This window comes from Myiozetetes cayanensis, unplaced genomic scaffold (assembly GCF_022539395.1).
Source record: "Myiozetetes cayanensis isolate MyiCay16 unplaced genomic scaffold, myiCay2020 scf30, whole genome shotgun sequence".
Lineage (NCBI taxonomy): Eukaryota > Metazoa > Chordata > Aves > Passeriformes > Tyrannidae > Myiozetetes > Myiozetetes cayanensis.
Window position 1 is genome coordinate 3,566,110 of NW_026087522.1, and position 14,510 is coordinate 3,580,619.

At 52.2% G+C, this 14,510-nt stretch overlaps 2 protein-coding genes across 7 annotated transcripts in view; one reads left to right on the forward strand and one right to left on the reverse strand.

The window, feature by feature from the left end:
• Positions 1-674: 674 nt before the first annotated feature.
• NCAPH (non-SMC condensin I complex subunit H) lies at positions 675-4,898 on the forward strand. Its single transcript, XM_050326006.1, has 5 exons — positions 675-974; positions 1,323-1,407; positions 2,942-3,031; positions 3,929-4,067; positions 4,609-4,898. The coding sequence occupies exons 1-5, from the start codon at positions 796-798 to the stop codon at positions 4,896-4,898; spliced, it is 783 nt and encodes a 260-aa protein (XP_050181963.1). The 5' UTR covers positions 675-795.
• Positions 4,842-14,510, reverse strand: part of KANSL3 (KAT8 regulatory NSL complex subunit 3) — a 38,139-nt gene continuing 28,470 nt past the window's right edge. For all 6 annotated transcript variants that reach the window (XM_050325979.1, XM_050325972.1, XM_050325969.1 and 3 more), the window contains 2 exons: positions 5,192-5,289; positions 4,842-4,925 (listed from right to left, as the gene is read on the reverse strand). In XM_050325979.1, coding sequence (XP_050181936.1) covers positions 4,889-4,925; positions 5,192-5,289 — 135 coding nt within the window. In that variant the 3' untranslated portion in view covers positions 4,842-4,888. The remainder of the gene's footprint in view (positions 4,926-5,191; positions 5,290-14,510) is intronic.

Here is a 14,510-nt window from a genome sequence, read left to right on the forward strand (position 1 = left end):
TTGGATGCTGCCAGGGGTCCAGGGGCAGCCACAGCTTCTCTGGGCAACCTGCGCCAGTGTCCCAGCCTCCCTGAACGCATGAGATGGCTTCATGGGATGGACATGAGGAGGAATTTCTTCTTGGAAAGGGTAGCCAGGCATTGGAAGGGGCTGCCCAGGAGGGTGGTAGAGTCCCCATCCCTGGAGGTGTCCAGGGAACGACTGGAGGTGGCACTCAGTGCTCTGCCCTGGGTGACAAGGTGGGGATTGGTCACAGATTGGACTCGATGATCCTAGAGCTCTTTTCCAAACTCAGAAATTCGGGATTCTGTGATAAACGGAGCAGCTCTTCCTCCTCCTCCTCCTCCTAGGCGACCTTTTGCCGGTGCGGGCGGTGCCGGGGCACCACCGGCGTTGGGTGACAACCCTCATACCCCAACCCAGGACCAGGAAATCAGAGTGATCCTACCTGGAGGTCCCACCCAAGGGGTCCCTCGGAGCGCATCCTTCCCCCCCAGCCTCCCCATCGCCGACCGTTATCGCACGCGCGGCGCGCGCCGCCGTTCAAAGCGCGGGGCGGACCACGCGCTGATTGGCGGGCGGGGCGGGGCGGGCCGCGCGCAGATTGGCTCTTGGCGGGCGCCCGCGCGCTGGGGTGGGCGTGGCCACGGCGGTGGGCGGAGCCGGTGCCGCTTTTGATCCCGGTGGAGTCGCGGTTCGCTCCCGGTGGAGTCGCGGTTCGCTCCCGCTGGGACCGGGCTTCGATCCTTGGCTCGATCCCCGATTCCGACCCGCTCCGACCCCGCTCTGAGAGCGATGAGCGCCCGCACTCTGCGCGGCGCCGCCGCAGCCTCACCGGCCCCACGGGCCCTGGGCAACGCCGGCACCCCCGTGCTGGCCGAGTGCCCCGGCAACGACGATGAGCGCGAGCGGCGGCAGCGCCGGCGCTCCAGGGCCGCCGACTCCTCGCTGGCTCTGGGCTCCCCCGCGCCCAGGTACGGCTGGTGCTGCCTGACGGGAGGGTGGATCAGCGAGGGGGGCGGGGTCTTCTTCCAGGACCAAGGGCACAGTCTCAAGCTGCGCCAGGGCAGGTTTAGGTTGGACATTAGGAAGAAATTCTTTATAGAGAGAGTGATCAGACATTGGAATGGGCTGCCCAGGGAGGTGGTGGAGTCGCCGTCCCTGGAGGTGTTTACGAAGAGATTGGATGTGGCACTCGGTGCCATGGTCTGGGTGACAAGGTGGTATTGGGTCACAGGTTGGACTTGAAGATCTCAGAGACTTTTTCCAACCTCAGTGATTCTGTGATTCTGAGCCCCGTGACCCCTCTATATGTCCTGCAGGCAGGAGGGCTGGCAGCTCCCGCAGTGGAGCAATGCGCAGATCTCAGAGCACTACAACACCTGCATCCGCCTCTCCACGGAAAACGTGAGTCCTGGGGCATCGGAACCGGTCCTTAAATACTCATCCTGGAGGTTAAAACCCCCTGGCTGTGAGGTTGGAGGGAGATTTAAAAGCCTTGAGCCTTGCATGGTTATTCACAAAATCAGAGGATGGGTCAGTGGGTCCAACCTTGCTGCTCCAGCAGGGCCTTCCCAGAGCACATGGAACAGAGTTGTGTCCGGGTGGTTCTGGAATATCTCAAATTACAGTGACATATTAACAGTTTGTCCTAGAAAGACACAAGTCATAGAACCACAGAAATATGGAATGTCTAAGGTTGGAAGGGACCACAGTGGGTCCAGCCTTCCTGCTCAAGCAGGATCATCCACAAAGAACAGGATTGCATCCACATGGTTCTGGAATACCTCAAATTACAGTGCCTTATTAACTGTTCATCCTAGAAAGACACAAGTCACAGGATCACAGTATGGGTGGGTCAGGTTGAAGGGACAACAGTGGGGCACTGGTTCCACTTCCCTGCTCCAGTAGGGCCATCCCAGAGCATATGGAACAGGGTTGTGTCCAGGGGGTTCTGCAATATCCCCAGTGAGGGAGACTCCACACCCTCCCTGCTCAGTGGAGCTCTGGAACAGGCTCCCCAGGGTTTGGTCACAGCCCCAGGGCTGCCAGAGCTCAGGGAGTGCTTGGACAACATGGTGGGATTGTTGATGTGTCTGTGCAGGGCCAGGAGTGGGACTTGATGATCCCTGAGGGTCCCTCCCAGCTCAGGATATTCTTTGGTTCTGTGGGTCTACAAATCAGTGCTTCGTCACTGCAGAGCAAAGAAGTTCTTCCTCATGTTCAGGTGGAACTTTCTGGGCATCAGTTCCTGCCCATTCCTCTTGTGCCATTGCTGAGCGCCCCCGAGCAGAGCCTGGTCCATCCTCTGCCCCCTCCCTACAGACACTGGCAGACACTGGGGAGGTCCCCTCTCAGTGTCTCCTCTGGAGGCTGAACAGCCCCAGCTCCCTCAGCCTTTCCTGGTCACAGAGAAGCTCCAGTCCCCTCATCATCTCTGTGGCTCCAGGAGCTCCATGTCCCTCCTGTCCTGAGGAGCCCAGAGCTGGTCACAGCACTCCAGCTGTGCCTCACAGGGCTGAGCAGAGGGGCAGGATCCCTCCCCTGACCCTCTGGCAATGCCTTTCCTGATGCATCCCAGGATCCCAATGGCCTCCTTGTCCCCAGGGCTCACTGCTGGTCAGGGACAGCTGGTTGTCCACCAGGACCCTCAGGGCTCCCCCAGCCCCTTTTGGTGCCTGGAGTTGTTCCTCCCCGGGTGCAGGACCTGCATTTGCCCTGTTGAATTTCAGAAGGTTCTTCTCTGCCTGTCTCTCCACTCTCCTCCTATTCCTCTTCCCTGGGCCAACCATGGGCTTCTTGGTGCCCTCTCATCACTAACACACCTTACAGACCATATCCCCTCGGCCCTGCCCTAAATCTTCCCCCCGAGCTGGGGGTCCAGGCAGGGTGAGGGGTGTCCTTGGCCTGGGAATTGGTCCCAAGCTGTGCTTTGTTCCAGAAAATCACCCCGAGAAACGCCTTTGATTTACATCTCATCGACTACATGCCCAAGATCCTGAAGCAGAACTCTGAGTTCACTAGCTTCAAGGTGAGAGGAGTTTATTTCCATCTGGATTTAACCCAGTTAATATCAACCCTCAAATAATGTTCAGATAGCTGAGCCACCAAAAATACCTGGGAGAGGCAGCACGTTCACTTGTTGCAGGAGTTTAAGGCTGTGAATAATCCTTTTGTAACACAGAAATTAATGTCTAAATTTTCTCAGTTATGGTCCTTCTAAAGGAAATCTCTTGCTTAAAAGTAAGATTTGTTAATAATGAGTGTTTAAACCAGGAAAAAAACAAGGCTGGAAAAGAAAGGAAGTTAGTACTGGTCTGATCTTGATCCAGGAACAGATCAGAATAAGAACTTGCCAAGGAAAAGACAAATTTTAATAGTTGACTAATGCTGTGAGGGAAAACTGGGTTCTTGGATGAAGGAATGAATGGCTGAACTTTTGACGTGGCCTCAAGGAACCCCTGAACGAGCTGGTTGCGGTTGATGGGATGAGGAAAGGGTGGGAAAGGGGGCACATGATTTTACTGGGGGATTTTCCACCTTCCAGGGGGGAGTCTGTTATCAAAAAAGGAACTTGGCATCTCCTGTTTCTTCATCTCTGGCGTTCATAATCTGGGAAAATAGAACGATACCAGTGGGGTGACCCTAAAGAAGGCACGAAGGGGAAATGGAGGACAGAGCTTTGCTTCTCCCTGTTGCTTAATCTTGGCAACTTTTTAAGCATTTTTTGTGTGATCCCAAAAGATGGAGCAAACTATGGGGAAAACACACCCTGGCTCCTGCTGGGGGACCATTAGCTTTTAGAATAAATCCTTTTCCAGCTGTTCACAGTTTTTCTTGTGATGCAGAGCATTCAGGAGCTCAGCCTTGTATCTTCTAGATGAGACTTTTCCCTTTCCAACTGAGAATTCCCTGTCCCTGCTGTCAGGTTGCAGCTGGAACGTTGGATGCCTGCGCCAAGATCTACTCTGTGCGTGTGGACACAGTCCATGCAGACACCTACAAAGTCCTTGGGGGCTTAGGCAAGGACTCAGCACCTGCCAAGGGCCTGGACAGCCCAGGGGAAGGTGGGCAATTCCCTCATTTTCCTGTTAAACTGCTCTTTTTCCACCTGTGAACAAAAGGAACCTCAGAGCTCAGGGAATTTTTAAGTGCTTTGGAATTAATTTTTCAAGATCTGGGAGGTCCCAAATTGGTTTTCCTGGGTGTTTGTTTAGGGAGGGTTGGGATGAAAATCTGAATCTGTTGCTCATTCCTGAATTCAGTGATTTAGTCCATGGATTTAGATTTGGACACGAACCACAGCTGGTCTGATATGAACCAGTAACAACGAAGGGCCTCATGCTTTGCTGTCCTTTGCTTTGAAATAAATGTGCCTAATAAAAAAAAAAAGTCAATCTGTGGCCAAATAGAGGTGATTTGTGACCAAATAGAGTCAATAAAAAGCAAAGCAGCATCCAGGCAGTGAAACATTGGTGATTCATGCTAATAAATCGCTGACTGAGCAACTTCATTGTGTGTTTGTTGTACAAATTGAACTCAAAGTTGTTCTATCCCTCCTTGGGGTATTTTAGCATGTCTTTTAAGTGTCATCTGTTCTTCTTTCAGAAGACAGTTCAGCTCCTGAGGCCATCAAGAAAGTTCAGCCAAAGAAAAAACAGGCATTCAAAACCATCGAGCAGAACTTGAGCAACATCAACGTGTCAGAGGCCAATCACAGACATCGGGTGGGTTTTTGGGGGAGGCTGCTAGAGCAGCTGCATGGGAGAGGAACGAGGGTGTCACCTCATCTTCCTCATCTCTGCTTTCCTTCTTGTTCATTCCTCTCTTGGGCTCTGACAGTCACGTACATGTCTGGATTGTGCTGGTACAGCAGAGTTGTGTCCAGTCAGGTCTGAAAGGGAGCTGGGAGGGCTCTTTCCTTACTGAAAAAGATCATGAATTACGGGATGGTTTGGGTGGGAAAGGATCTTAAAGATCAACCAATTCCACCCCCTGCCATGGGTAGGGACACCTTTCACTATCCCAGGTTGCTCCAAACCCTGTCCTACCTGACCTTGGACACTTCCAGGGATGGGGAGGAGATGTTTGGGGCCATTCTCCACTTCCCTCCACACCTGCAGGTGGATCCCATGTTCCAGAAAGAAGCAGGATCCTTTGATGAGCGCAGCACTGCTGGGATTTTCCTCACCCGTCTGCGCTCCCAGGACTTCCACTGCGAGCTCCAGTTTGAGTCCAGGATTGTCCCTCTCCCTTCCTCGGAGACTCTCTCACTGCCAAACTCAGATCCTGTGGAAATGATGGATTTAAAGTGTGAGTGTTGGGCCCATCCAGACCTTCTCATGCCTTTTATCTCCCAGGTGAGCTCATTTTAGTCTTAGGGGCCATGAGCTGTGCTTTAGTCACTGCTTGGCTGTCCTGGGACACCAGTGCTCTGATCCTGGCCCAGTTAGGAGCAGCTGCTGGAAAACCAGGACCTTTGTAGGTTTTAGATCTTGACCTGTCACCCAACCTCTGGCACATCTAGCACATCAGATGTTGGTCTGAGTTTTGCAGGACTTGGACTTAGTGCTCCAGGTTAAGGACTGACCTTTTCAGAGTGTGTTGAGCCTGGATATAGGACCAGCCCCTGCTGCTCTGACAAGATTCCCAGAGTTATGCCCACCCTGGAATTAGGACGGGAACTGAAATTTCCCTTATAAATGAGCTTTGCATAGACGAAGAGCTGCCCACATATGTGACTTTAAGATTAATTAATTAAGAAATCATGCCTGGCACTAGTTTTAGCTGCTGGTTTTGGATCCTGAGCCTAATCCCTCCCCATTACCCTCCCTGTCTCCAGCCCTGCTGGCTAAGTGTGTTGAGAAACGTCTCATCTGCTCTTCTCTGGCTGGTTTCCAGTTCACAAAGTGGGATGAGGAGTCCCACGAGGAGGTAGGTTGGATGGCTCTGTGCTGGGTGGGATAACTGGGCCAGGTGGGATACCTGAATTCTCAGCTCTGAGATACACAGGGGGAGGTTGTGCTGCAGGGCCGCTGATATCCTGCTTTTTCATGGAATCATAGAATCCCAGACCGGTTTGAGTTGGAAGGGACCTTAAAGCCCATCCAGTCCTAACCCCTGCCATGGGCAGGGACAACTTTCACTCGCCTAGGTTGCTCCACCCCTGTCCAACCTGGCCTTGGACGCTTCCAGGGATGGGGCAGCCACAACTTCTCTGGGAATTCCATCCCTGCTCCTCATCACTTTCCCAGGGAAGAATCCCTTCGCAATATCCTGTCTAAATCCACCTTCCTTCAGCTCAAGGCCATTAAGCTGAAGCTACCTCAGCTTCAAATAGCTTCCTGAGTTCCTTCTTCTCTCAGTCAGTGTTGACCCTGCTGGATAAATTTAAGAAGAGTGAGCATGTGTTTGACCCCTACGCAGAGGTGGAGAGTGATGGGGAGGGCGGTGCTCCCCCCCTGCCAGAGGATGACTTCCACTCGGATTTCCCTGGGAGCAGAGCAGCAACGAAGCTTGGGGAATTCACAGATAACGTCAGCTCCTCTGGAACAATCATCCAGAACCAGAGCAAGAAGTGAGTGCTCACTGAAAATCCATAGCTTTGCTTTGATGGCAACTCACAACTTTTGGCAGCTCTCTGGGGAACCTTTTGTTCCCCGCTTCCTCCTCCAGTTCTGGGTAAATTCAGGAATTTACGTTATGGGAATATCTCTGCCTTCCAAGGGGATCTTTGGCAAATCTAACTCTTTTTTTGCAGCAGCCTCTCAGATTTAAGACATTGCAACACCTCCAGCTCTGTTTAAAGACCAGGAGTCCTGCCCTGCTGGCACAGGGAATGGGAATGTCTGCCCAGAGCTGCCCTGGGTATTCAATGCCCTCAGGAGTGCCAAAGGAATGGTTTCACTGAGTGCACATGTGCTCTTTCCAGGACTGATGGAGCTCGTTTTGGAGAGGGAGACGTTGAGACCATGTGCCATCAGCTCTCTGTGAATCCAGGGGAATATTCCTACTTCAGTCCCCGCACTCTGTCCATGTGGGCTGGCCCCCAGCACTGGCGCTTCAAACCCCGCCACACAGGTAGGTATTTGGGGACAGCAGCTGCTGCCAGGTCCTGCTCACCCTGGAGATCAGGGAATCATGGAATAAGTTGGGTGGGAAGGGAGCTCAAAGCCTATCCAGTTCCATGGGCAGGGACACCTTCCACCAGACCAGGTTGCTCCAAACCCCATCCAACCTGGCTTTGGACACTTCCAGAGATGGGGCAGCCACAGCTGCTCTAGGAATTCCATCCCAGCCCCTCACAGGGAGGAATTCCCTCCCCATATCCCATCTAAATCCACCCTCCTTCCGCTTAAGGCCATTAAAACTAAATTAGACTTTCTGCTTCCATAAAAAGATGGTGATCCCTGTAAAACATGAATCTGAGAACAACACGTTGCTTTCACAAAACAAAGGGTGGGATCCATCCTTGTAGGTGGATGTGTGTGGAGCAGATGCTCAGGTTGGGAGTGAGCTGCTTGTCCTGGCTCTTTCACCAAGCACTGACACTTCCCTTCCTTTCTGCAGCCAATGCCAACTCTGAAAAGGAGACCAGGAAAAGGAATGTGAAGGAAGTGTTTGAGCTGAACTTTGATGAGAATGTTGACTTTGAGGCCTATTTCCATAAGACCAAGGTACCTGCTGAGTTCCTGCCTCTTCCTGCTCTCCATTTTGCTGGATTCTTCCTGGTTTACACCCTCTCAGGTCCACCTAGGTGTCCAGGGTGCGGAATGGAAGCTGCTGGATGCATCAGCTGAACCCATTGTGGAATTCCTCCTTGGAGGCATCCCAGACCTTGCCCCCTTTTAGACAAAGACCTGTGTTCAAAGCACTTATTTGTGTGTGAAAAGCTCCTGGCTGATGGCATTTTCCACCCCTTTCCCAGGCATCTGTAACTCTGGCCAAATCCATCCTGGAAAAAGAGAATGTGAGGAGCACCACGCTCCCTGAAGACTTCAACTATAACCCTGAGAACTTCCCCCAGCTGTTCCTCAAACCACTTGTTAAGGTAAGAGCCTTCACTAAAATCCTCTCAGCAATAACTCCAGGCTCAAAACCTCCAAAATTCTTGAAATCCTAGGAGTCTTTTGGAATGCTCCTCAGGGTTGGGGATGGGCCAATGTGTGTCACGGAGCTGACCCACTGTGGATGCCGAGGCTGTTGTAGGGGGTTGTTGGAGGTGTGTGAGGAGGAGGAAGAGCTAGAAGGGGATGAAAGAACATGACACAGGCATTGCTTGGGGAAATATTTCGTATTTTTCCTTCCCTGGTCTGTCCCTGTAGCTCAACAGGACGTTGGAGCCAGTCACCACATTGGAGAACGAAGCTGAGATTGGGGACTATGACTACAACAACCCCAATGACACCTCCAACTTCTGCCCTGCCCTGCAGGTAAGGAGCAAGAAGATCTTTTTTTTCTGTTTGATACATGATAGGAATGATTTAGGGTTAATCCATGTCTAGAATTAATTACTAGTGAAAATTAAGTGGAGCTGCAGAGTCTCTGTGCCCATCCTGTCCCCTCAATGACATCACCTGAACTCTGCCTTTAGAGTTTGCACCTGCTGCAGAAACCCCATTCCAGGTTCTTCCAGGCCCTGAAGTGGGAATAAATTTCATGTCTCACCTCTGCACTGAGCTCTGCACAGGGAGTTTTCCTCCCAGCCCTTCCGAGGTCCATTAGAAGTTGATTTCTCTTAAAGCTTCAGCTTTCTGCCAGGTGGTGGTTGTCATATGTCCTGGCTGGTTCCACTCTGGCAGCAGAGCCCTCATCTTCTTTTTTCTCCATGTATTATGGAATCCGAGAATGGTTTGGGTGGGAAGAGACCCTAAAGCCCATCCAGTTCCACCCCCTGCCATGGGCAGGGGCACCTTCCTCTACACCAGTTGCTCCAACCTGGCCTTGGACACTGCCAGGGATGGGCAGCCACAGCTGCTCTGGGAATTCCATCCCAGCCCCTCCCAGGGAAGAATCCCTTTCCAATATCCCATCTCAACTCACTTCCTGTCAGTTTAAACCAACAGTTTAAACCCAATTATTTGAGCTGCCTCTGGGGTGGTGCTGTTGAGGGTCTGAGACCCCCAGCGCTGCTGATGGGATGGAGCTGGAGCTGCCAGAGATGGGCAAGAACATGGAATGGTTTGGGTTGGAAGGGACCTTAAAGCTCATCCAGTGCCACCCCATGCCAGGGGCAGGGACACCTTCCACTATCCCAGGTTGCTCCAAGCCCTGTCCATCCTGGCCTTGGACACTCCCAGAACGTAGGACAGGTTTTTGATATTCTTCTCTCCAGATTCACCCTTAGAGTGGCTGAATAAGATCCTGTTCTGTGGGGACTGTGGGCAGGAATTGCCACCCTGGAGAGGCTCCTCAGGATGTCTCTGGGTGGTGTCACTGCTGTGTCTCCTGTCCAGGTCTCAGACAGTGATGATGACAATGACCCTTCTGCGTTCCTGGCTCAGACAGGGGAGTTCAATCCCCAGGGGATGCAGCTCAGCAGGGTCCTCAACAGGGTGGACGTCACCACGTATGGGGAGCTGAACCTCATCGCTGAACCCCAGAAGGTGAGCACTGGGAGGGCAATGGGGGCTGCTCCCAACACTCAGAAATTATTGGATTTCTACAAATTAGAAGTTGTTTAAATTAAAAAATTAAAAGTTAAAATAAGAGGTTTCTTAAAAGATAGAACTAGAATCTAGTTGATTCTGTGACTGACTGTGTCAAAGTTTCATAAAATTGAAGGCTTCTTAAATACTTTTTCTAATTAAACATTTCTTGCAAGTTGTCTCACATTAGAGGTTTTGAGACAACTTTCCCTGGTGCAGGATCTCCTGGGTTTGCTGCTGGATACTTTATTCCCAGCTGATCCCTCATGTAAGAGGAGGGAATTAAACACCCACGGCCATTCCCAAGGGAACCATGCCTTGTTTATCCCTGTGATCCCAATGATCTCCACTGACCCTGCCTGTCCTTCCCTCAGGTCAATAAAATTGCAATTCAATATGCAAAGAATGCAGAGAAAATGGACATGAGGAGGCTGAAGGAAACCATGTGGCAGCTGTTGACTGATGGGCAGAAGAAAGGGACAGTGGGAGAGGTGAGTGCAGGAGGAGCTGGATTCCTCAGGAAGGGAATGTCCTAAGGGAATTGTGCAGGTTTATCAGCAATCCCTTTCTTGTTCCCATGGAATGGCAGTAAAGACAGACTAAGTGTGACTTGCAGGGGATTTTCTCTGGATTTTGGGGAGCAAAGTTTGTCTGATTTTTGGTGAGTAGGTGGAAGATGCTGAGAAAGAGGAGGACACATCAGTGGTGACAGGAGAGAAGAAGCTGAGCGACATCATGAAGGACCTGCGGCACAGGTAGAGACTTTAAACCAGGTTGGACTGAAGGCAGGACAGAATTTAGTTAAGTTTGGGCAAGAACTGCCCCCTCTGTGTCTGTCACAGCCCTTCCCTTGCTCCAGGTTTTCCTGGGGGAGCTGTGGGTTCATCCAGCTCAGCAGCAGAAAAGGAAAGTGGATCCATGGGGAGGAGCTGATCTCTGGGCTCTGTCTGTCCTAATCCCGGTCTCCCTTCCATAGGCTTCCTGCTGACATGGCAACCAAACTGTCCGTGCCCTCAGCCTTCGTGTGCCTCCTGCACTTGGCAAGCGAGAAGGTGAGTGCACACCTGGGGCAGGGCCACTTCCTGAATCAGGATTTCTGGACTTTTCCCATGCTCACAGTGGACACTGATAGGCTGGGAACACCAGCATTCCCAGCTGGTTGCTCTCAGTCCTTCCCTGTCCTTGGGTCTGGCAGCACTTTGCTCCTCGGAGTTGTTCCAAGTGTTGGAGTGTTTCAGATTCCCAGTCATGGAATAGAATCCCAGAACTGCTGATGTTGGAAAAGACCTCCAAGATCATAGAGTCCAGGCTTTGACTGATCTCCCTCATCCTGACCAGCCCAGAGCACTGAGTGCCACCACCAAGTGAGGTGCTCCTTGGACACCTCCAGGGATGGGGACTCCACCATCTCCCTGGGCAGCCCCTTCCAATGCCTGACAACCTGTTCCATGGAAAAATTTCAACCTGAACCTCCCCTGGCACAGCTTGAGGCCTTGTCCTCCTGTCCCTTGTTCCCTGGAGAAGAGTCCAAACCCAAAAAACAACAACCCTGGCCATGCTGAGGAGGGGCTGGAGTTGTTCTGAACCTTCATCCTATGGGGTTTTCATGCCTTCAAATTCCAAGGGGAACAGTCTGGCTTTGTCAAACTCAGCTTTCCCTTTTTATTCCCAGAATCTGAATCTGGAGGGAACAGAGGACCTGTCTGATGTCCTGGTGACACAAGACACTAAGCCACATGTGGAGCAGCCCTTGGAATGACCCCAGGCCAGAGCTCAGTGTCCCAGCTCTGGACTCTCATTAGTGGCAGATATTTCTCCTCCCAGCTGAGAAATCTCCCTGGTCTCTGCACCTCAGGGACACTTTTAAGTCAGGAATGTCCCACCTGACCACCTGACCTGCACGGATGGTCATGGCTCAGCCTTCCTGGCTCCCGCCATCGCTGATCCATCAGCTTTCCTGGAAATGGGTAGTGGAGTTCATCTCACTGTGAACCACGAGTGCCTATAGCAACAGGCTTTTCTGTGTGTGTCTCAAAAGGTTCCTCTGTCTGTCTCAAAAGGTTCCTCTGTGTGTCCTTCCCTGTCCATAATTCTCAGTTTTTGGACTGACTGTTACTGCTGTTTCCAGTTCCTCCCACAGTCCTGTTCACTCCATGAAAGGATTTACCTTTTACACTGTGTTTAAAGATAATAAATTGCTCCAGACTTTGCAGATGGGCCTTTGAAGGAGTCTCCATACCAGAAGAGGTTAAAATAACGCAGGGGGCAGAAAGGTTGGGGCAGCTTCCTAAAAAATGCGGTCCAGGAGTCATTGGGGTCACAGGGTTGGATCACCAACCTTGACCCCTCCTCCAATAGCCAAACAATGGGAGCTGGACCAGCCCAGAGATTGTGACCAGGGTCAACCAAGAGCTGAGATCACCAGGGATGTTTCTGGTGCTGAGGCAGGTCCAGGATCAAGCTGGGAAGTTGGTCCGGAGGTCGTGTTTGAGTCCAGGTCTGCAGGTCAGGTTGGGGTCTGAGTCTGCAGGTCAGGATTAGATCCTTCTTGCCTGGGGGGTAGTAGTGGGGGGGAGGGGCACAGGATGGGAATTTTTAAGGAAAACAGCCACAAACAGGGACGTTATTCCATTTCAACCCCCTCGGGGTGGTATTTTGAGGGGTTCTTACCTTAAAGACCTTTCTGAAGGCGCCCTTTCCCAGCTCTCCCAGCACCAGCCGGGACTGCTCGGGGTCCACATCCCTGCAGAGGTGCCGGACCCACCTCGGCGGCTTCTCCGGGAAGCCAAAAAGCTGCCGGAGAAAAGCCATGGGACACCTCCACGCAGAGGGACGGGGGGATGGGGCTGGAGCTCCTCCACGAGCTCCAGAGCCTCGGCAGCCCCTGCAGCTCTTTGTCCTGCGGGCAGGAAGGGGCTGAGTGGGGCTGCGCAGGATGTGCCATGAGATGGGGATACCAAGATGGAGGTGCTTCACTCCATCTGTGTCACATCCCAACCCTGAGCATTTTTGGGATGGGAGGAAAGAATTCTGCTCCCGTAAAGGTGCTGCCTGCACTGCTGGCACCCCAGGGTGGGTATTCAGGGGTCCCTGGGACCCTCTGAGGTCCTTTAAGGTGTTTGTATGAATGCACATCCCCATGGATTTGTGCATCCATTCACATCCAAGGCTGGGATCAACAGCTCCATGGATGAGCTTTAACAGGTTCTGTGAGTGCTGAGATGCCCCAGAGGGGCTCATCAAGCCTATTTAGTGCCCTAGTAATTAACTCTCCATGGAAAGACACTCACAGGCTGGGAGTGGGTTGTGCCACCGCCTTGGCAGAGGGCCAGGGTGGCAGCTCCAGCCCCCACGGGCCTCCTCCATGGGGGAACCCAAAGCCTCCCCAGCACCCAAAAGCTGCTCCAGCAGGGCTCAGCTTGCAAGGACTCTCCCAGGGGAGTTTTCCCAGTGATTACATCAGTTAATCATGGGATAATTAAATCCAGGGAGACATTTTACAGTTCCGTATTCCCAGTTCCACGTGCCAGGCTGGAGCTGGACCTGCAGTTCCCTGCTAGCACCAAGGGCATCAACCCACAGGGGGAGGGTTCATTCCAACCCCTAAATCCCCCCAAATCCCCACAGATAAGGAACCCTCTCCTTGCAACCAAAGTGATGCTGGTCCTGCCAGAGCTGCCAAATCCAGCACAGACCCAGCAGATGGGCTTGCAGGTTTGGGCTATTTTCCCCTGCTCCTTTTCCATTTCCTTTTCCTCTACCTCTTCCTTCTCAATTACCTTTTCCTCCTTCTACTTTTCCTCCTCCTTTTTCTCCTTCTCCTTTTCCATATCCTTTTCCATTTCCTTTCCCTCCATCTCCTCCTTTTCCACTTTCTCTCCCTTCATCTCCTTCTTCTTCCTCCATCTCCTTTTCCTTTTAATTTTCTTCCTTCTCCTTCTCTTTTTCCTCTTCCTCCTCCTCTTTTCCCTCCTCTTTAGGGACAGCAGCTGGCTCTGGCTTTCCTTCCTGCTGGCTGAGCCCCGACACCTTTCATTGCACAGATGGCTCCTCTCACTCCTGACACCTTTGAACCCCAACAATTCCCCTTTCCTCCCATACCTCTTCTAGGATTAAAACCTAAAATTCCCCTGGGGGAGATTTCCCTGGAGCTCCTGTTGGAGCCCATGAGGGGGCTAGATCCCACTGAGAGATGTTCGGCTCCCCTTGGGACCCTGAAATACAATGTATTCCCAAAATGCAGTGTATTCCTGAAATCCAATGTATTGCCAAAATCCAATCCATCGCAGAGCTGACAGAGAGTCCCTGCAGGCTGGATCCTGATCATGGGGAAACCGAGGCAGGGACACCTCTCAGATCCCCCTCCCCACATCTCTGGACACACCCCCTCCCATTCTGCCCGAATAAAAACCAGAGCTGGGAATAAAAACCGGAGTGGGGTTTCTTTTGTTGCTTATTTTACGCACTTTTGTTAAATTCTGGTATTTTTTACGTAAAGGGCGGGAGCCTTCCTGGAATGAGAGGGTTTAATGTCACTTCGGATCCTTCACCCCCTCCCTGGTCCCAGAGAAGAGGACAGGAGCCAAATACTCCCCCTCCCCCAGTTTCCCCCAGCTTCTGCTTTCTCTGCTTTTTGGCCCAAAATGAGTCACCGGGGGATTTTTTTTCTCTCATTTTTCGGGACATTTTCACAAGCCGAAAGGGGAGAGGGATTCTCGGGGGGCTGCAATGGGGCTGAGCAGCCCCAGCTCGGGTTCCCAACGAGGGGACAAGGGACGACATACCTGGAGGTGTCACCGACCCCCTGCGCGGTGCTGAGACCTCCCCCTAGGAAGGGGACCAGACTGGCCACGTCTACGTCCA